This window comes from Acomys minous (genome assembly GCF_964271855.1).
Source record: "Acomys minous genome assembly, chromosome: 11".
NCBI classification, from domain to species: Eukaryota; Metazoa; Chordata; class Mammalia; order Rodentia; family Muridae; genus Acomys; species Acomys minous.
This window is the reverse complement of record NC_140492.1, coordinates 96,442,535-96,462,090: the sequence shown is the minus strand read 5'-3', so window position 1 is coordinate 96,462,090 and position 19,556 is coordinate 96,442,535. Positions and strand designations below refer to the sequence as shown.

The window sequence follows — 19,556 nt, the reverse complement described above, 5'->3', positions numbered from 1 at the left end:
TTAACATATCCAGTTAACCTTCTCACCGGACATTAGATATTAACACTTATTTTAACTCCCGTTAGCACCCAATACATTAACTGGACTGAGGTCATTCATTCCAGCAAATAGTCAATGTCATTCATATGCTGGGCATGGCGCTTGGTGTAACTAGAAGGATGCATTGAGTGTTGGCGTGTGGTGCACTTCCAGCTGCCTGGAAAGCTGAGGTGGTAGGATTTATCGTTTGAGACCAGCCTGGCCGTCATAATGAGACCACATGTAATACAGTAACAGCAAAGAAAACAAGGCAGTAAAGATGTCTCAGCGAGTAAAAGCACAGGGAAAGGATAGGAGAGAGGTACAGCAAGAGGATCACTGTGCTTTGCTGGCCGTCAGCCTAGCCCCAAACCCACAGGTTCCAGGTTCTCAAGGGAATAACACAGCCAGTGACAACGACACCAGTGGCCTTTGTGCAGGAGGGAACTGCATATGCACACTCTCGTGTGCACTCTGTGAGTTCAGGACCAGCCTGGTCTGCACAGCGAGTTCCAGGACAGCCAGGGCGACAGAGAGAAACACTGTCTCAAATAAATAAAGTGTGTGGGATATTCAAGGACCAGCGAGGAGGCCTGGGGCTGAGTGAGGAAGGAGAGATTAAGGAGATGGGGATAAGCAGGAGCCAAGAGGCAGGCCATACATAGCCACTGTGCGGTCAACAGCGTTTCCCTTGAACTGGGAGCCCAGTGGAGAAGACTGAGGCAGAGGTGAAGCATGATCTGACCTCCAGGAGGAGCCTCTGACTGCATGATACACCACACATGTCACAGAAGTGGGCTAGCCATGGGGGACCATGTGGAATTGCCAGAATTTGTCAGTAGATTATATATGGTGTAAGAGAAGAGCCAAGGATAACTCTATGGGTTTCAGTAAGCAAGTGGAGGAGTGAAGTAGGAGTTTTGGGAGATGAAAGCCAGCGTAGAGAGTATTTTGGTGAGGAGGAACGTTAGTGGTTTGGAGATGTGAAATTTCAGTGCCCGTTAGAGTTATGTAAAGAGTCCGGGGCTAGAGATGGACCTGGAGGAGGTAGCGTAGGCATGGAACTTACAGCCATTCAGCTGGGTGAGGTGGTCCAGGAAGTGCACTTCCATAGAAGGAAAGTCAGGAGAACGCAGACCTCCGTGGTGAGAGAGGAGAGAGCAGAGGGCTGAGCTGGAGCTGCCTGAGGAGGAGAGGAGGAGTGATGCCCTCAGGGCAGGAGTGAGGAGCCCCGTCAGCAGCTCAGCTGCTGGGAACTGGACAGGTAAGATGCAGACCGCACCACAGTCACTGGATGTACCCGAGTGGAGGTCTCTGGTGCAGTGGAAGGCGTGAGAGCTTGGGGGAGAGGATATAAATGAAAAAACACACACCAGTGCTTGTAAAGAACTCTTCCAGTGAAAGTTGTTTCTAGACTTGTTATATTTGGAGCTTAATAAAATATTTAATATCCATTTTCTTGAGTTCACAGTTATTTGTTACTTGTATCAGTTGTACTCTGTGTGCACTATGCTTTGGTGTAAAATTGACTTCCTGTTTTGTTTGTTGTTGTTGTTTTTGACGTAAAGATACAGCACGTGTTCTAAGAAGGCACAGGCAGCGTTCAGAAAAGCAGCCCATTTGACGGATTTGGGGAGTTGGGATATATGGAGTACGTGATCAGATGTTGCAGTAGCTTTGTTCTTCCTTTTAAGTGCTGAGGAATAAACTGGAACCATTGAATTCTTAGAACTGTTTCCTTTAAAATATTTCTATTTTTGTTTTATGGATGTGGGTGTTTTGTCTGCATACACATGTGTACCATGTGTTTGGTGTTCAGAGAGGCCAGGAAAGGGCACTGGAACTGCAGTTACAGATGGTCGCAACCTGCCATGTGGGTGCTGGAAATGGAGCCTGGTCCTCTGCAAGAACCACCACTGCTTTTAACCACTGAGCCATCTCGCCAGCCCCTGTTTCTTTTGTCCTTGCAGTACTAAGGATCAAACCCAGGGCCTTGCACAGGCTGGGCCACTGAACAGCCTCCCCAGCTCGTCCTTGACTTTATTTTGAGACAGCGTCTCTCTAGATTTTGCAGGCTGGCCTTGAACTTGTGCTTCTCCTGCCTCAGCCTCCAGAGTAGCTGGGTTTACACACGTGTGCTGCTGTACACAGCTCACCTAGGTTCCTTTCCACTCGTGCTACTAACTTTAATGAGTTAAATCAGCTACCAAACTCCTCTTTTTAAGTTAAGCATCCATGCAGTTCCGGGCTTCCTGTTCTCAACATCACTGCCCTGTCATCGCTGCACGCACAGTGCTGGCAGTAGAGGGCGCTGCTGAGACACTTAGGGCGCCAGGGGCTCCTGCTGGTGCTGGAGAGCTGGGGAGGAGGTCCCTGCAGCACCAGCTCCATCTGCAGGCACCTAGGGCAGCACACAGTGGCTAGCTGCTCCTTCTGAGGCCTCCTGTAGCCAAACAGCCCAGCAGCTCCTAGACTGCAGCTTCAGGGCCCTGCAAGCTTTGGTGTCATGGTTTTGTCCTGCAAGGCATTGCTCTAAACACCAGGGTTTTCTCAACCAAGCGTGAATATCCTGAGTGTGGTCAGGTTCCTGCAGAGGGAGGTTGTGTTACTGTTTTGATGACAAGATACTTTAACTTATTAAATTACATATGTGGATGGGTGTTTTGTCTGTATATATGTCTATGTGGAACCTCTATGTGACTGCTGGGGAATTGAACCCAAGTCTTCTGGAAGAGCAGCCAGTGCTCTTAACTGCTGAGCCATCCCTCTAACCCTAACTTTCTTAAATCTTACACTAACTTTCTTATGTATTTTTTGGTGGTGCTGGAGATTGGTGCTTAGGGTCTCAAAAATACTCTGGAGGCATGCACTTTTGAGCTACACCCCAAGCCTAAACTTTTACTTTAAATATCAAAATAACAGGCAATTATAAAGCAAAAAATAAATAAAAAGGAGAAGATGATGATCAGGAATGCCACCTGCTTCGGTACTCAGAGATAACCAGTGCTAATTTTTTTTTTTATTTTCAACATTAGAAATCTTTTCCAAGCTTCATTTTATAACTGAAAAATAAAAAGCATATAATTAAGCTGTAAAGGTATTTTTTTATACATTATGTGTTGAAACATGGTCCAAGAATGGAGTTGTGGAAGGAGAAATTCTGAGTGCTTGTGAGAACAGTCCGAAGATTGTGACCTCAGTTTCTTCAAAACATGAAACTGTTTTTGGTGTGTGTTTTCACGCCTCTCCCAGGTGTAGTGGATAGGAGTGAGCTTACATCAGATTACTCATTGCTTGCTGCTGTTATTCAGTTAAATGTTTACCCTTTATCTACCTCTAGACCAGCAGTTCTCAGCCTCCCTAATGCAATGACCCTTTAATACAGTTCCTCGTGCTGTGGTGACCCCGAACCATAAATTTATTTTCATTGCTGCTTCATAACTGTAATTTTGCTACTGTTATGAATCATAATATACATATTTATGGTTTTGGTGGTCTTAAATGACCCCTGTGACAGGGTCATTTGATCCCAGTTTCAGAACCACTATTCTATAGAAAAACATGTTCTTCCACTTGTCCTTATGATTGTATACAGCTTGAACTCAGAACTTTACTCAGGTGGGTTCTCTTAACTCTCAGAGCATGGAATTGTCTGATGCTCTGAATAAACTTGGCTACTGCATAAGACTTTAGTCTGCCTCATTTACTGACTCCATTCTTCCAGGTCCCACTTCCTCTAGAGAGGTGACAGTTACAAAATGACAAATAATTATCATGATCAAGTTAATATATCCAGAGATACTTACAAAACTAAATCATATACCCTAAACAAAGTGGATTTCCAACAAAATTATAAAACTATTAATATATGTAACTCCTAAAAGCCTCTGGAACAAAAGCAGTTTTCGTTAAGCCCAATTTTTCCTCACATTGGCAATGAGATTGTGTAAGCCAGCACAGCCACACCAAGGCTGGCGAATTCACAAAAGTTCTGCAAAAACTAAAAAGCATCTCCCAGGAAGAGTCAGTTGCATCTTGTGGTAAAGTCAACGTGTGCTTCATGTGTGGGACTGATTCCGTACTAAACCAGTCTGTTTGACTGGAAGCAGTGGTGCACACCTGTAATCCCAACACTCTGGGAGGCAGAGGCAGGTGGATCTCTGTGAGTGCAAGGCCAGCCTAGTCTACAAAGTGGGTCCAGGACATCCAAGGCTACACAAAGAAACCCTGTCTACCAAAACAAACAAAAAAACCTGTTTCTTACCTTCATCAAATATTCCTTCCTTGTAGCTTTAACATAGGTCAATGTTTTTTTTTCCAGCCCCTTCCTGTTGACCTTGGCAATAGAAAGTTTTCTGATAAGCTTGACTGAAGCTGTAATCTTTAGACAGGACCACAGAAAGACTGCCAAGGCACTGTTCGCTATAGCACAGTGTGGGCATGCAGACTTTCAGACAGTTGCCAGCCTGACACAGTCTTGGAATGAATATTTTTGTATATACAGTTGATTTCGATTTAGGTCTAGAGTGAGGTCTTGTAGTGTAACCCAAGGTGGACTCAACCTCTTGATCTTTTTTCCTCAGTTTTCTCAGTACTGGGATTACACCATGACTGTCTGGAGTGAAATGTACTAGGAAATCAGGGTTTCAGACCTGCCAGTAATCTTCCACTGCACCCGTCACTTCTGAATGACAGGAGAGAAGGGCACTACCCATTTCCAGTGAACAAGCAAGCGTTTGGACTGGGGGTGTCTTTCCTTCACAGCATTGATCACTTTCATGTCCTCGTCATCCAGGAGCCAACTGAGCATCCCGAGCCTGGTGAGGCTGGGCAGGCGGGACACACACTGACTCAGAGCCTTGACAGTGGCGGCCTGAACTTGGATGCGTTCTGGGATATGCCTAGAAACATCCAGGTCTTGCAAGTTTGGCAGGTTGTCCAGGGCTTGAAAGAAATGTCTGTATCCTTCCTCTGTAATCTTGTGATTCATTGAAAGATCTAAGTTCTCAAGTTTCTGGAAACCGCCTCTGGTTGCTACCTTGGCTGGAAAACAAACAAACCAACCAAAAATATTCATGAAGACAAAATGCTATAAAGACTTGAGTAAAGATTATAAGGTTATTTGTAGTTAACCTCACACACACTGGGTACGTTCTTAATCCAAGTCCATGACTGAAAGTGGGGACCTAACTGGTTTTGCTTCAGTTTTTTTTTTTGTTTGTTTTTTTAAGATTTATTTATGGGCTGGAGAGATGGCTCAAAGCACTGCCTGCCCTTCCAAAGGTCCCAAGTTCAATTCCCTCCTCTCCCAGCTGTGCCACCACCATCTTTATAAGGTCTTATCAGTAATCTCACTTCCAGAGACTTTCCCTGACCCCAAATCAGGTTGAGGTCTCTGGCCGAATGCAGGAGCCAATGGTGAAGGAGAACTGGGTAGAAGGTATTATTGGCTAAGAATGCCCTAAAACTGACAAAAAGCTACTAGCCCACCTCCCCCATTAGTTCTGCAAACCCCAAGTCCAGTAACCACCCCTAGCCACGCAGAACACAAGTGCTGTGTTAGTTGGCATGGTGGCCATAACAAATCTGTTTGCAAGTGCAGTCACTTAGGGCTTCATCAGGTGGACTTTGAAAAGACAAAATGAAGTTTATGTTGACTTCCACAAAGCAAAGCCTCTAGTTCCTGATGCTTTGGATGCCAAAGCAGGATCAGGAGTTTTAAGCCAGCCTGGACTACATAGCTTTATCAGGAAAAAAAAAAAATCTTAAAAGCTACCCAGGAGAGGAAAAAGACACCACACCCTTAAAGGTATCCTAACAAGAGAACATTGAGAACTGACACTAAACAAAAGAAACGATACTGGCCAGAAATTTAAGTGAAAGCAATTCAAAATAGAATATCATAGAAAAGTTTTCAAAGATGAAGCAAAAGCCATTTCCTCCTCATGGAAATGGGAGAAAAGTCACGGCCGGCTAGCCCAGAGTAGAAGAAATGAGATGCTAACAGAGTCCTTCAGGGAGGAGGAAAAGGACCCTGGTGACGGGAAACATGAGAGGCTCTGCAGCAAAGGCGGCTGCCAATCATTCCATTGTAGCACTTAGGACGCGGAGGGGAAGATTACTGCAGGTTTGTTACCAGTCTGGGCTACCCAGAACACCCTGCCTCAAAAACAACAACAATAAACCATAAATCAATAAGCAAACCTAGTTCGTGAATACTAAACACAGAACTGTTTGAAATAGTAATTGAAGGGTCAAAAGGCATGTAGAAATTAAAATAAGGGGCACGTAAAAGGCTAGGACGTACGCATCATGTAAGTGTTTTGATTTTCCTTGTGTGCGTGTATCTGTGTGTTTGTATGTGTCTGCGTGCCACAGCATGTGTATGAAGGTCGGAGACAATTCTGAACAGTCAATTCTTTCACCTTCTGGGATCACATTCAAGTGTTCAGGCAGTAAACACCTTACCTGCTGAGCCATCTCAACAACCCAGATAAATACAGCTTAAATATTCCACGGGCGCCTACCTGATTCATAAAGTGGCAAAACCATTCATATATTAATTTACATTGTTATTCAAATTGCAAATATTATCCAAGATAAGAGCGAAGGAAGAAAATGTAGAGCTGGAACTATGCATGGCCACGTAAGCCTTGCTATCTGAAGCAGGAGGATGGCTATGGGTTCAAAGCCAACCTGACTTACATAGTGAATTTGAATCCAGCCTGGGTTACAGAGCAGGCCCTACCTTGTAGAGGAATTTTAATCCAGCTCTGGCAAGAGATCACATCCAAAGACCTAGGTCTGTGTGATCCAGCTGGAATACAAACACTCCCTTAGTACTCACCTTTAATCCAAAACAATGACAACTAATTGGGGAGCAGACAAAGTGACTAATCAGAGAAAGATTTGACTGAGTGAGTCAGAGAAGGCATAAGCCCAACTCCCATGAGGAAGGGGAGGCTACTTAAGAGCAGTGCAAGCAGAGAGAGTCAATCAGTTGTTAGTGCAGTGCACTGCAGTGGAATTGAGCTTGTTCATGAGTTCCTGCAGAGGCAATTGAAGCCAGAGGATAAGAAGGAGCCAAGAGATTATAACAAATTGCCAAAGTTAGTGTGAGGCTGAGCAGAGCAATTCAGTGAGAAGCTGAGAGAAGCCAAATTAAATCAGTCAGCTTGGAGAGTAGTTTGAGCCAGAACAGCTGAATTGCACCACCAAACCAGATCTCAGAAAGAGCTAGAAAGAGTGAGTTTATTCAATTCAGCAGTAAGCCTATGAGATGACAATAATAACAGGGGAATAAAAGTTACATTTACACTACCTAACAACCCCTGAAGAAAAAAATATGTGCATTTAATAAGCTAATAAATGTAGGAAGCAAAAAAAAACAGAGAAAAAATATATCCTATGGAAGAAATAAAGAAATCAATACCAAATAAAAATACACAGAGGGCTGACACACTCCTGTCATCTTAATTGGGGAGGCTGAGGCAGGAGGATCACAAGTTCAGGGCCATCAAGGGCTACATAGCAAGTTAAAGTCCAGACTGGATTATTAATCAACAGACACTCTAAAAAAAAAAGTAAAAATTTAACTATAGTAATATAACATACTTAAATAATATAGTATATTAAATATAGATAAAAGATTAATGGGTTGGGTTTTTACTTTTAAATGTTTGTATGTGTACGTGTGTGAGTGTGTCTAAGTGTGTATGTGGTGGCACATCATGCACATGTAGGTTGTGGAGACCAGCAGTTAACTGTCTTCTCAGGAGCCCTGCACCTTACTTTTTGGGTCCAGTTTTCACTGAGCCTGAGGACGGAAGGTTCCACTGGATGGTGTGGCTAGTCAGTGCCACCACTTCTCCCGTCCCCAGCTCCTCAGTGGCTTCTCTTTGTGGCACTTGCTGCATAACACACTGAGAGCCTTTTGCATGGACTGGATGCACTTTACAGACTAAGCCATCTCTGCAATCTTGGATTCGTGTCATGCACTACTTTGGTGAGTGTGAGTTTTTTGTTTGTTTTGAGACGGGGTCTCCTATAGCACGTACTGGCCTTTAGCTCGCTGTGTGGCCAATGGTGATGATCTGGATGATGGTCATCCCCTTGCCTCTCCCTCTTGAGTTCTGGCATACAGAGATGTGCAGTTATACCCACCAGCCCTGCTTGTATGTGGTGCTAGGGACCAAGCCAGGGCTTCATACATGCCAGGCAAGCACTTTACCAACTGAACTCCTTCCTAGGGTCAACTTTTAAGTCTAACTATGTAACTGTGGGAGAGACAGACTTTAGCTTAAAAGGTAGGAAAAAAGACATGAAAATGATACTGGATGCCAATATTAATATGCAGGAAGTGAGCATAAAGCAAGAAGTGCCCCCACAGGTGAAGAGCACTGGTCTACCAGAAAGGTCATACCAATCTACACGTGCTGTGCACCTAGATTAAAGATATAAAAGAAAACTCCAACTATAAGGAAGGTGGACAAGGTAGCAGAGATGGATCGATAGATTGATTATTTATTGGGCGATTGACCCTGGGCTTCTGGTGTTGGTGACGGTTTGTGTTCCAATTCTAGCTTTTTTGTGCTAAGGTAACCAAATCCCCAGGACCACAAACTGGAGTCTTGTTGGGCTCTCCACTAGGGACTTTAACACCTTCCTATGCACATTGTAAATACTCAAGTCATAAAAGGAGTGCCCTGCCAGGTTTGTGGACCATCAAATGCCATGCAGACTTGACTGGGCTGTGGCGCAGGGGTTGCGCCCTGGCCTAGCATGCGTGAGTGAGGCACTGGGGTCAGTCCCCAGCACTGGGAAAACAGAACCACAGACTGGATGCTTCTCTATTTCCCTTCCCCCACTCCCAGCCCACCCACCCCCACAAAACCAAGGCTGTTGACCTTGCCAGCCTGGCCAGCGTGAGAGGATGCGGCATGATAGAGGACGTGAGGTAGGCGGGACCGTCTGGAAGGCCAGATGGAGCGGGCAGCTCTAGCAATGCTAAAGGCTGCCGCACAACGGGAAACCCTCTTACACTCACCAATTTCCATCACACTGTCATCATCCAAAGTCTCCCCAAAGGCAAGGACTCGGAGACGCTGAAGCTGCAGACACTGCTGGACAATCAGTTTGGCCACTTGGTGAATCCCGTCCCCAGTGGGAAGGAGCAGTTCCTCCAGGTCCCTGAGAGAGCCCAGGGCCTGTGCTGTGGGAGACACAACAAAGCCATCTCCTGTGGGTGTTCCAACCATGAGCAGCGTGTGCCCGTGACACTCTGGAGTCCTAGAGGCCCAACCCAACAGAGGTCATCTTTATCACTGTCCTCTCCTCAGGCTAGAGAAGGGGTCAGCACACAGCAGCTCCCTGTGCTCTCTGCAGCTGCTTCCTCCATCTCCCCTAATCCACCTCTTCACCCAGGTGCAGGCTGTCTCTCCGTTCCCACGTCCTCTGCAGCAGCCAGCTCTCTCCAGCTGCAGGTCACTCTGCTGATCGCACAGATTCTTCAGCTCGCCTCTTTGCTATCACTCTACCTCCCGCCATCACCCCAGTGAGGTCACACCGAGGAGACCCACACCAGACACTAAATCACGGCCCACCACCGTGGCAGCCTTCCTTCCCAAGTTTACCCCTGCTCAGCAGGACATTTTGTAGATCACATGATCACTATGTCTATTTCCGAGGCCCCATAGAAACTATTTTGAAAACTTTCTGGCATGGACCAATGTTCCAGATTTACCTTTGGCTTTCCCTGTTTCAGTCCTTGAGTGACATGTGTCTCCACAGACTCTGATGCTTTCAGGGAAGAGTATTTAGGAGCCCAGCCCAGGTATTTGGGCAGTCGACACAGTGGCACGGTGCTTGCTGAGCATGCTTCAGACCCTGGGACCCATACCCACGCTTCTGACACGCATACATGTACACAGGCACAAACATACTAAATAACTGAACTTTGGTTTTGTTCCATTGTTTCTATAAAAGCAAAGCAAGATGGGTAGCCAGCAGTTTTACTGAGCCACCTATGAAAACTCAAGGAGTTTTTTTTTGTTTTTTGTTTTTGTTTTTTTGTTTTTTTTTTTTGTCATATCTGTTTAAGCCAGCAAAGCTGGATATAAAATTTTACTTTCAATATGTACTGATGGTAGTTATATTAGTATGCACAGGATATAAGTTTCATTTAGTTGGGTTAAATGATTTATTTTGGGGCTTTTAAAAGACAGAGTCCCACTCTATAACTCAGGATAGCTATGAACTCATAACCCCACCCCCACCCCCGCCACATTCTCCCTGTGGTGGAATTAGGAGCATATGCTACCACTCTCAGTTTTGTTGGTGTTAGTTTAAGGTATGACCTAATAAATAATAAATGTTTACTATTAGATGCTTTTGGGGGTGGGGGTTCAAGACAGAGTTTCTCTGTGTAGCCTTGGCTGTCCTGGACTCACTTTGTAGACCAGACTGGTCTCAAACTCAGAGATCTGCCTGCCTCTGCCTTCTGAGTGCCTGGGTTAAAGGCGTGCGCCACTACACCCGGCTAGGCTTATAATTATTATGGCAGTATTATCTAACCCACTTTTACCATCAATAAAGATACAGACACCTGATGTATTTTAGAATAGCCTATTTCCTCCTAAACTATCCTCCATTATCTCCCAGTCGCCATCCCATTCCATCTGCTTCCATTAATTTCTATATGGGCTACCTCCTCTCCATGATCCCAAAATACTCGCTAGGCTTGTTCATTTTGGCCATCTCTGTCCACAAGGAACCTCAGAGTTCCTCCTCTGGGTTCTGGCTCTTTTCCTATCCCATGGCTATTCTTCTTTTGTCCTTTTCTGTCCAGTCTGCCTCTCTCCGAAGATCCTCTCTGCTCAAAGGTCACAAACCTTCACTCCGTCCCTTCTTTCTGCCTTGCCCAGGTATTCAGCCAATCAGGGAGGCAAAGTTGAGGGCACTAACTAGAGCTTGTGAGCCAGTAATTAGCATCAAAATACATAGATCAGACCAACCTCCAACACAGGTTCTAAGTGATCTTTCTTAAATGGGTTACTTAAGACAGGTACCCACTGAAAGAAATTATCCTATCTCTGTGTACAGAAAACAAAACTGTTCAAAATAGAACAGAAACAAGCAGCTGAGCACTGGTGTCCATTAGTAGTAAAGTGCTTTCTGGTCTCTCACGCGACTGTCCTGAGACACCTGTGTATAGAAACTTAGATTCTATATATGAATACAGATCCATGTATGTTTGTGGAATAACAAACATGAGTTTCCACCAATGTTTCCAATTTGTGGTTCTTTCTTTCTTTTCTCTCTTTCTTTCTTTCTTTCTTTCTGACATTTGAAAAACAAATTACACCTGACAGTGGCAAAGTGTCTTCTGGGAATGGTGTGCGAGTATAATTCAGACGGTTCTCCCGGCAAGCCCTGAGAAGTTGCGTGCCCACGTGGCAAGGACCTGTGGGGTTGCTCCTGCAGACTCTCCTGGCCTTTCCTGAGGGAATGCTTGCTTTTTGCCTTGAGTTTTTGCCTTGAGTTTGCATTTTTGGCTTTGCTATTGGCAGTTGTTACTTTCACTTTGTCCGTGACAGATGTTTCCCCAGAATTAGAAAAGAAAGCTCAGGCATGGTTCGTTCTTGTTTGTCTCTGATCACTGCTCCTCTGTTTGTAATAGTGATGACACGGCTGAGTCAACACAAGGGCCTAGTCTGGGTATATCAGCTAATGTCAGCCACTGCTGCCAACCACAGTCACTTGATTATGTGGCAGTGTGCTGGGCTAGTGTGCTTGCTGAAGCTATGTTTCCTCTTTCTTGATACAGTTCATGGGTTAGCAAGAAACCACAGGAATTGAGGAGGAGAAGGGAGGGAACCCATTATTGTTAAACATAGGAAATTCTTAAAAGAGACTGTACGTGAGAAAATGAATGTATACCTCTCCAGCTATGAGGAAACAGATGTGTAGATAAAGGTGGCCTGAGCTGTCTCGGTGCCAGAGTATGTGAACGGCACCTCGTGCTTCCAGTCTTCTTTCACCGATTGCACACATCCTTCTTCCGGGTCTGAGCCCTGCCGAGGCTGGACTCCAACACACATCTCTGTGTGTATATGTGTATATATATATAGCGTGTGTGTGTGTGTGTGTGTGTGTGTGTGTGTGTGTGTGTGTGCGTGCTGGCATATGTGTAGCATGGTATGGGGTTAGGGTTTAGAGGTCAGAGGACAGCTTTTGGAAGTGGGATCTTTCTTCATCCATCACATTGGTCCCAGGGATCCAACTCAGGTCATCAGCCTTAGTGCCAGGCCTCTTGCGCACTGAGCCATCTCTCAGGCCTTTTTTCCTGACAAATCTATAATTTTGGCTATTCTCTGTGAGGAAAATCTTGAAATTCACTTTATGACAATATATTTGCATCCATTTTTCAAGAAGAAATATAATTTGCTTCATTAAGGCTTCGTTTTCAAGCGAGGCACAAGAATCCAAAGTGTTGTTTCCTTATGTCTGAGACTGATTAGCCTTCTGCTTTAATATTTGTAGTTTTCTTTTCTAGCAGTGTGGAAACCTGACTCTCTTATAGTCAGTGTGCCTTTTACACAGTTAACCTGAGGCAATGACAGTGGCTTTTGTAATGCCTGGTCTCTGCTGCTTTACCAGCACCTCCAAGGCCAAAGCAAACACACACAGCAGCTGCCTCCACAGAAGGGAAGAGGAAGGAGGGGCCTAGCCTCTTTCATTCCCACAGAAGTCTGCACCCCATATCACCACTCTCCCCCTTTTCTCCCTGCTAGTATTTCCCACAAAAGCATATCACTTTACTAAACATTTTTAACTCTAAAAGTATATATCAACTCTCTATACTTATCATTGTGTTTAATATGGTTCATCACGGAGTAGTTTTCTTAATGTAGGTAGAAGTTTTTATATGTATTCTGAAACCTTTGAAACAAAACGGATGCAGCATATTTAGAGTGGATGCCCAACAATAAAGTTACATGGTGCCACTATGACCAACTTCTACCCTAGGATGCCAGTGAGTCTGATAGTAGTGTGTTTTATGAGATCACGCATGAGGATGTGTGGGATCAATAGCATCTGGGGCGGGGGGTGAGACTGAGCATCACTATGATGTCAGCCTAAGGACCAGCATGGCGGGTGCGTGACCTGTGTATCAGCACATTCTGCCGACCACACGTTCAATTTCTAAAAATTGTGTCTGTGCTAAATGTGTCCAGATATTTCCCCTTCCTCATTATTCCCAGAACGACACATTTGTTTACATAGCAATTACATGGCATTAGGTATTGCAGGCAATGGAGACGTGGTTTAAAATATAAAGAGGATGTGTGGGGTCATAGGAAAACACTGCACCATTTTATACCATGGAGGATCTCCTAGTGCTTGCAGCAGAGGCAGGGCTTGGACCCAGTTGCCATGAAAGTAAAGGGACAAGTGTACACAGCTTGCTTTGTACTGGAAGAGAAGGAGGGGGAGGAAAAGAGATAAAGAATAAATTAAAAAACACTGTTTTATAAACTTACCAAACAGTTCTGAAGTTTCCTTATCTGAGAATTGTTGGCGTTTAAGATTCAAAATCTTCAGAGAAACAAAATTTGGCAAAATGGTGACTATGAAAAAGAAATAAAATAGTGTCAGGTCAGATACATTTCCTATGACACAGAGGGGCACTGTTGAAATAAAGAGTACTTCAAATGTGATGAAAGGTGATACAATATGCAAATCAAACTATTATGACTAAGCAAAGGGCATAACTCTGAAAATGAAAGGTTTAATTTGTAGTCAGAGATGCACTTCATGGTTATGAAAGCCTCATTGAAGATCAGGTGCATCTGAAGTCAAAGTTGTACAGTTCTTACCAAATGGCATGGGTTCAAAGCATCTTCCAGAAAACTCAATCTCTCTGAGTTTCTTGCAGGAAGAAAGCACAGCCATGAGAGACTCACAATTCGAATGGAAATCACATTTCAGATGGAAGACATGTAGATCTGGAGAGTTCTGAATCAATTCAACTGGAACAGATGAAGGATTTTCGGAAATTAGAGAAGGCTACAAAATTCTATCTCAAGTAGACCCTCAATCCACCAGCTCCAGCCTCACTGATTATACAAGCAGTAACACATGGCACATACTGTAGTGATGCCGTGGCACAGATTCTACGGCTCAGACTATGTTGGGCTTTTGCTCAGCTTCTGCAACTGACTACTGAGCAGATGACCTGGGGCAAGTTCCTGACCCTCTCTGGATCCGTTTTTTGTTCCCTATATCTCACCAGCAGTGTCAGCATCCTAAGGTCACTGTGTGTGCACCCTGCTCTGACACAATAGGAATTCTGTACGGAGTGACAGAAAGGGGAGGGCAACTCTGAAGTACAACTTAAAAATGTTTTTTAATTAAAGTATTTGGTGTGTGTGTGTGTGTGTGAGACACAAAGTACCATAGCTCACATGTGGTAGTCAGAGGACAGCTTTGAAGAAATCTGTTTTATCCTTTTGACATGGGATTCCACAGTTCCAATCTAATGGATGGGACAGTCCTCCTGTCTCAGCCTCCCAAGCACTGGGGGTTACAGGCAGGAGCCACCGCGCCCCACCCTAGTGACTGTTTTGCATGCAGATCTGCCATGTCAGTTCCTGGTTTACATTTACTTAGTGTTCAGTGTTTTAAAAGTTAAGGATCTCATGGTGCTTTCGTCACTTTGTTAAATGACATGTTCTCAAAAGATGGCTGCACAGCTGTCCAGCAACAGGAGGCTGAATGGACAGAAATGGAGGAAAGGTCCAAGCTCCTCCCAGCTAGATTCCTTCTCCCTCAGTGGCACACGCCACTAAAACACAGCAGCAGCAGAGAACTCCATACACTGCTTTGGAGAGGAAGTGTTAGGAGTGTAAAGCTCAGGCATGAATGCAAACCTTCTCTGTTTGAAGATGCATTTTCTTAGCTGAGCAATTGCAGACCTCAACTTCCCCGGTTGATAATCAACAACAGTCACCGTGGCTTCTCTCACACACTGGGTCTGAAGAGTGAGTTAGTATTTGTGAAGTGCTCAGAACAGTTCCTGGTTCGTTAAAGACTCAGGCAACAAATGAATCTCTGCCCTCTTAATGAGGAAGAACACTGTTCCCGTATCTTCCCATGGACACGGTTCACATGTCAGGCCCAGCAATGTTTTCCCTAATGATGACTTACTGCATCCAGCAGTTACTAGCCAAGTAGCTTTTCCAGCTGAGACATGAACTGGAGACCCAAGCCCCATCCTTACCTAGTCTGGAGGGGTCAGACTCGGTGGAAGTTTGGATGGATAAGGTCTCCATGTGGTGGAGGTTTGGGAACTCTTCAGGAAGGACTGAAAGCACATCAGCTTTGTCACAAAGTCTCACAGACAGTTCTTTCAGGCCCAGAAACGTGTCCAAGTTAGAGAGGAGTTGATCTGGAAAGCAGCACACAGTTCCCATCACTCAAGAGTCCCAAGGGGGAGTCCTCAAGTGTGCTGTGACCTTCATCCATTCCATACTTTCAAGATGGAAGTTCTCAGACATCCTAACATCTGTCCAGGAAGCACATCATGAAGATGGTGCCAGCTGCAGCATCTGCTGATCATAGACTATAGGGGAGCCCTGTGCTGGTCTCTGGATCACAAAATAAATGAGACATCTCCCCAACTGACAGTGTGGAAACATCTGGTTTGCACATGCAAAAGAACACAGTTGGGTTCCTGCTTCCAACTCATAAAAAGATAAAAAATGGATTAATGACACATGTAAGAGCTAAAACTATAGAACTCTTAGAAGAAAACAGGTCATCTTCACGACTTCGGACTTCACCATGGATACTTAGATATGCTATAAAAGGCAGCAGGGAAAAAAAAGAAAAATTAGACTTCATCAAAATTGACAGTTATTCATGCATCAGAATAAAGAGGTGAAATGACAATTTACAGAATGAGAGAAAAAGGTTTTCAAACCATGTGTTTGATACTATTATCATGCTGCAGATGGAACCTAGGTAGGCAAATGCTGTTCTAGTGAGATACCCTCCCTGTAACATAAGGGTTAATATGCACAGTAACAAAGGACTCCTACAGTAGAGCAGCATTGTTTTGTTTGGGAAAGGTTCTCACTCTACTGTCGAGATGGCCTCAGACCCATGGCAATCCTCCTATAGTTTCTGGAGTGTCACGATTAAAAGCACAACCTGCAATGCCTTCTCAAATCTTTTAAATTACAAAGAATTCGAATAGAGATTTCTAAAAGAAAAGAAAAAGCCATTATGAGCAGTTGAGAATCTTCTCAGTCTTATTCAGTCAGCAGGCAAATGTAAATCCCTGCCACAGCAGAGAACACTGACTTACAGGAATATGTTTATGATGAAGCAAAGCAAAGGGAAAATGAGACTAAAGGAGATGTGGAAAAAGGGAAGACTTGCACATTGGAGTTGGGGAGGTACCATGGAGTAGCCACCATGGAGCACAGTTGGGAATGTCCTCAAAAGTGAGACACAAAGAAGGTGTGGTGGCTCACAGATGTAACCCCAGTGTCCGGGAGGGTTACCACAGCTCAAGGCTAGCCTGTGTTGTATAGTAAGTTCCAGGGAAGCCCAGGCTATAGAGTGAGACTGTCTTAAAACCATTAGAAATGCCATATTAGCAGGCAATTCCACTCTTGGACATATACCTAAGCCAATGAACAGCAGGGATCTAACTGACACTTGTAACACACATGGTCATGACAGCGTTCGTCATAGCAACCAGGAGATGGAAGCAACCGCTGTTCATAATGGATGAAAGGATGAACAGAATGTAGCACACACCAGGATAGATATGCACACCCTGGAATAGTGTTGACTCTAGAAATCCTGGTCCTCTGCCTCTGCCTCCTGAGTGCACATGCATCACCAATCAGTTTCTGCAGCGCTTGGCTGAACACAGAGCATTGTAGGGAAGCCTTCTACCCTCCAAGGAGCATCCTCAGCTCTGCTTTGTCTCTGTTTTACATGAGCTAAGCAGCAGTGTTTTGAATCTGACGAATATTTAAAATCAAAGTCAAAAATATTTCTATTCTCTCAGAGTCTAGATGTTGGGGCATGCCTGTAATTCGGCACTCAGGAGGTAGCAGCGGGGGGGTCCAGGCAGTTCAAGGTGACAGTCAAAGACACAATGAGCTCAAAGCCAGGCTAGGATACACGAGGCCCTCTCCTAAACAAGAGGGGTGTGTAGCACGGGGATATGGCTTAGGGAGGAAAAGCACTTGTCCCAAGCCTGCCAACCTCATTTTAATCCCTAAGATCCATGTGGTGGGGCAGGGGAAGAATGAAAGTTGTCCCTCCTTTCCCTCCCATACCCATGGTGTGTCATGGTCATGTGCCGTACACACACACACACACACACACACACAGACACACACACACGGAGTAAAAAAAAAAGTGAAACACACAGATATAGACAAGAAAGCATTCCTAAGCATGGAACAGACAGCTGAAGACAAAAGCTAGACTAGTTATGATTATGAAAAAAATTAAAAACCAAACATTTACAGGCCCATCTAAACTCATAAGTATCTAAAAACAAATGTAATGAAAGTCAGATAACATCTATACTGAAAATTGTCAAATATTACTTAAAAGAAGATTCATCTAATAGAAGATATTTTTCCTAGTTGCTTTCTGTTAACTTGAAACAAGCTAGAGTTATCAGGGAAGAGGATCCTAGATTTAGAAAATGTCCCTGTTAGGCTGCAGGTAGGCAAGTCTGTAAGGTATTGTGTGTGTGTGTGTGTGTGTGTGTGTGTGTGTGTGTGTGTGTGTGTGTGTGTGTGTGTGATTAATGATTGATGAAGGAGGGCCCAGCTCAGAGGGAGTTCTCAGGAGTTGAATAAGAAGGCAGTTGTATAAGCAGCCATGGGAAGGAAGCCACATCCCTCCCTGGTCTCTTCTCCACTTCCTGCCAATGACATCCTTCAGTGATGGACCGTGCGACCTGGGAGTTGTGAGATGTGATAAACCTTTTCCTCCCCAAGTTGCTTCTGGTCAGAATGTTCTACCACAGCAACAGAAACATGACTAAGACCATATTGCTCCTATTTTTTAATTCCTTTTCTGGAGAAGATAAACTCCCTCCTCCTTCTGGCAGCCAGAGTACAGATAATTCTTCAGCGTCATCTTACCCCCAATCCAATGTTTACTAATAGCAAGCAATTCATGTGCCCTGAAAAACCTCTCAAGCCATGAAATACTGATGATAGTATTAAGCTAATTTTGTTTGAATTATGTGAACCACAGTCTATGTTTCAGGGCCCTTCAGTGATTTATACACTAACCCAGGCAGAGAAGGTGTTCAGGTCTTTCCTATCAAGGAACACTTTTGAAGAGAAGAAACTGAGATGTTTCATTCATCTAACACAAAGAATGAGAAAATGTAGGTGCAAAGTTATTGTGTAATTCAAATGCTGAGTTTTTTATCCCCCATACCTGGTTGTAATCTTTGTTCTGAGAATCTCCTGTCTCAACAATGTGCAAACACTGTTCCCCAATATGCCAATAAAGCAGCTTACAGCACAATACTGAGTAGTTTTTACTCTAATCTTAACTTTCTACGCTAGTCTGGCTTCCTCCCAGTGTAAATCCCTGAGATACTTGCATTTAAAAAAAATTTTTTTTTGAGACAGGGTTTCTTTGTGTAGCCCTGGCTGTCCTGGACTCACTTTGTAGACCAGGCTGTCCTCAAACTCACAGTGATCCACCAACCTCTGCCTCCTGAGTGCTGGGATTACAGGCATGCGCCACCACGCCCGGTGAGATACTTGCGTTTTATGGCATTCTCTGCTCCAGGCCCTCTGTCCATGGCTGAACATCTACTTCCTCCTCTAACTCTTCCTCCCCTGGAGAGCAGGAATTCCAGCCCTATTCTCTCCCCTACTCAGTGACTGGCTGCAAGTTGCTTGCTTTTTTTTTTTTTTTTGTCATAGGCCATTGTTCTACTCAAATAAGTTGGCTACTTTAGTGGTAAGGCCATTGGTGTTCGGTCAGCAGTGTCTTCCCCACCAAAAATTGGAGAATCAGCTTCTTCTGTGTTCTGTTTATGGACAACTTGGGCAGTCCATGGCTGTTCCTGATAAGATTTGTTAATATCTTTGTCTGGAACATCTCTGATTTTATGGCTTGTCTCTAGAAATGGTAATCCATGCCTTCCATTATTGCAACAAATCTCTCCCCCATAAACTCATGACTATATCACCCACAAATGGTCTTAACTTTACTATTTGGACTTCTGGCTTGACACACTTAAGCCATTTTAGACTTCGTTTTACCCACAGTGATGACCCAACTCCTAGGGGCTATGTATATACCTTTTTAAGTGGCCAAATTGGATGTTAGCAATCCTGGGAAACTGTTGTTATATCTGCTCCAGTGTCCCCTAATCCTTCAGTCTCAATGCCATCTAACTGTAATTTTAATTTTGGCCTCTTATCATTTATAATGCTTGCCAAATATCTGGGTTTTGGTATCTTTAGAATCTCTTGTTT

General features: G+C 44.3%; 1 protein-coding gene across 5 annotated transcripts in view; it reads right to left on the bottom strand.

Annotated features, from left to right (window-relative positions):
• Positions 1 to 19,556, bottom strand: part of LOC311609455 (baculoviral IAP repeat-containing protein 1b-like) — a 107,215-nt gene continuing 87,659 nt past the window's right edge. For 4 of the 5 annotated variants that reach the window (XM_084802571.1, XM_084802570.1, XM_084802573.1 and 1 more), the window contains exons 12-16: positions 15,299 to 15,466; positions 13,896 to 14,048; positions 13,560 to 13,646; positions 9,065 to 9,229; positions 3,018 to 5,061 (exon numbers count right to left, since the gene is read on the bottom strand). In XM_084802571.1, coding sequence (XP_084658697.1) covers positions 4,697 to 5,061; positions 9,065 to 9,229; positions 13,560 to 13,646; positions 13,896 to 14,048; positions 15,299 to 15,466 — 938 coding nt within the window. In that variant the 3' untranslated portion in view covers positions 3,018 to 4,696. Of the gene's footprint in view, positions 1,202 to 3,017; positions 5,062 to 9,064; positions 9,230 to 13,559; positions 13,647 to 13,895; positions 14,049 to 15,298; positions 15,467 to 19,556 lie in introns of those variants that run through there. The other variant, XR_014783393.1, reaches the window with a different exon arrangement.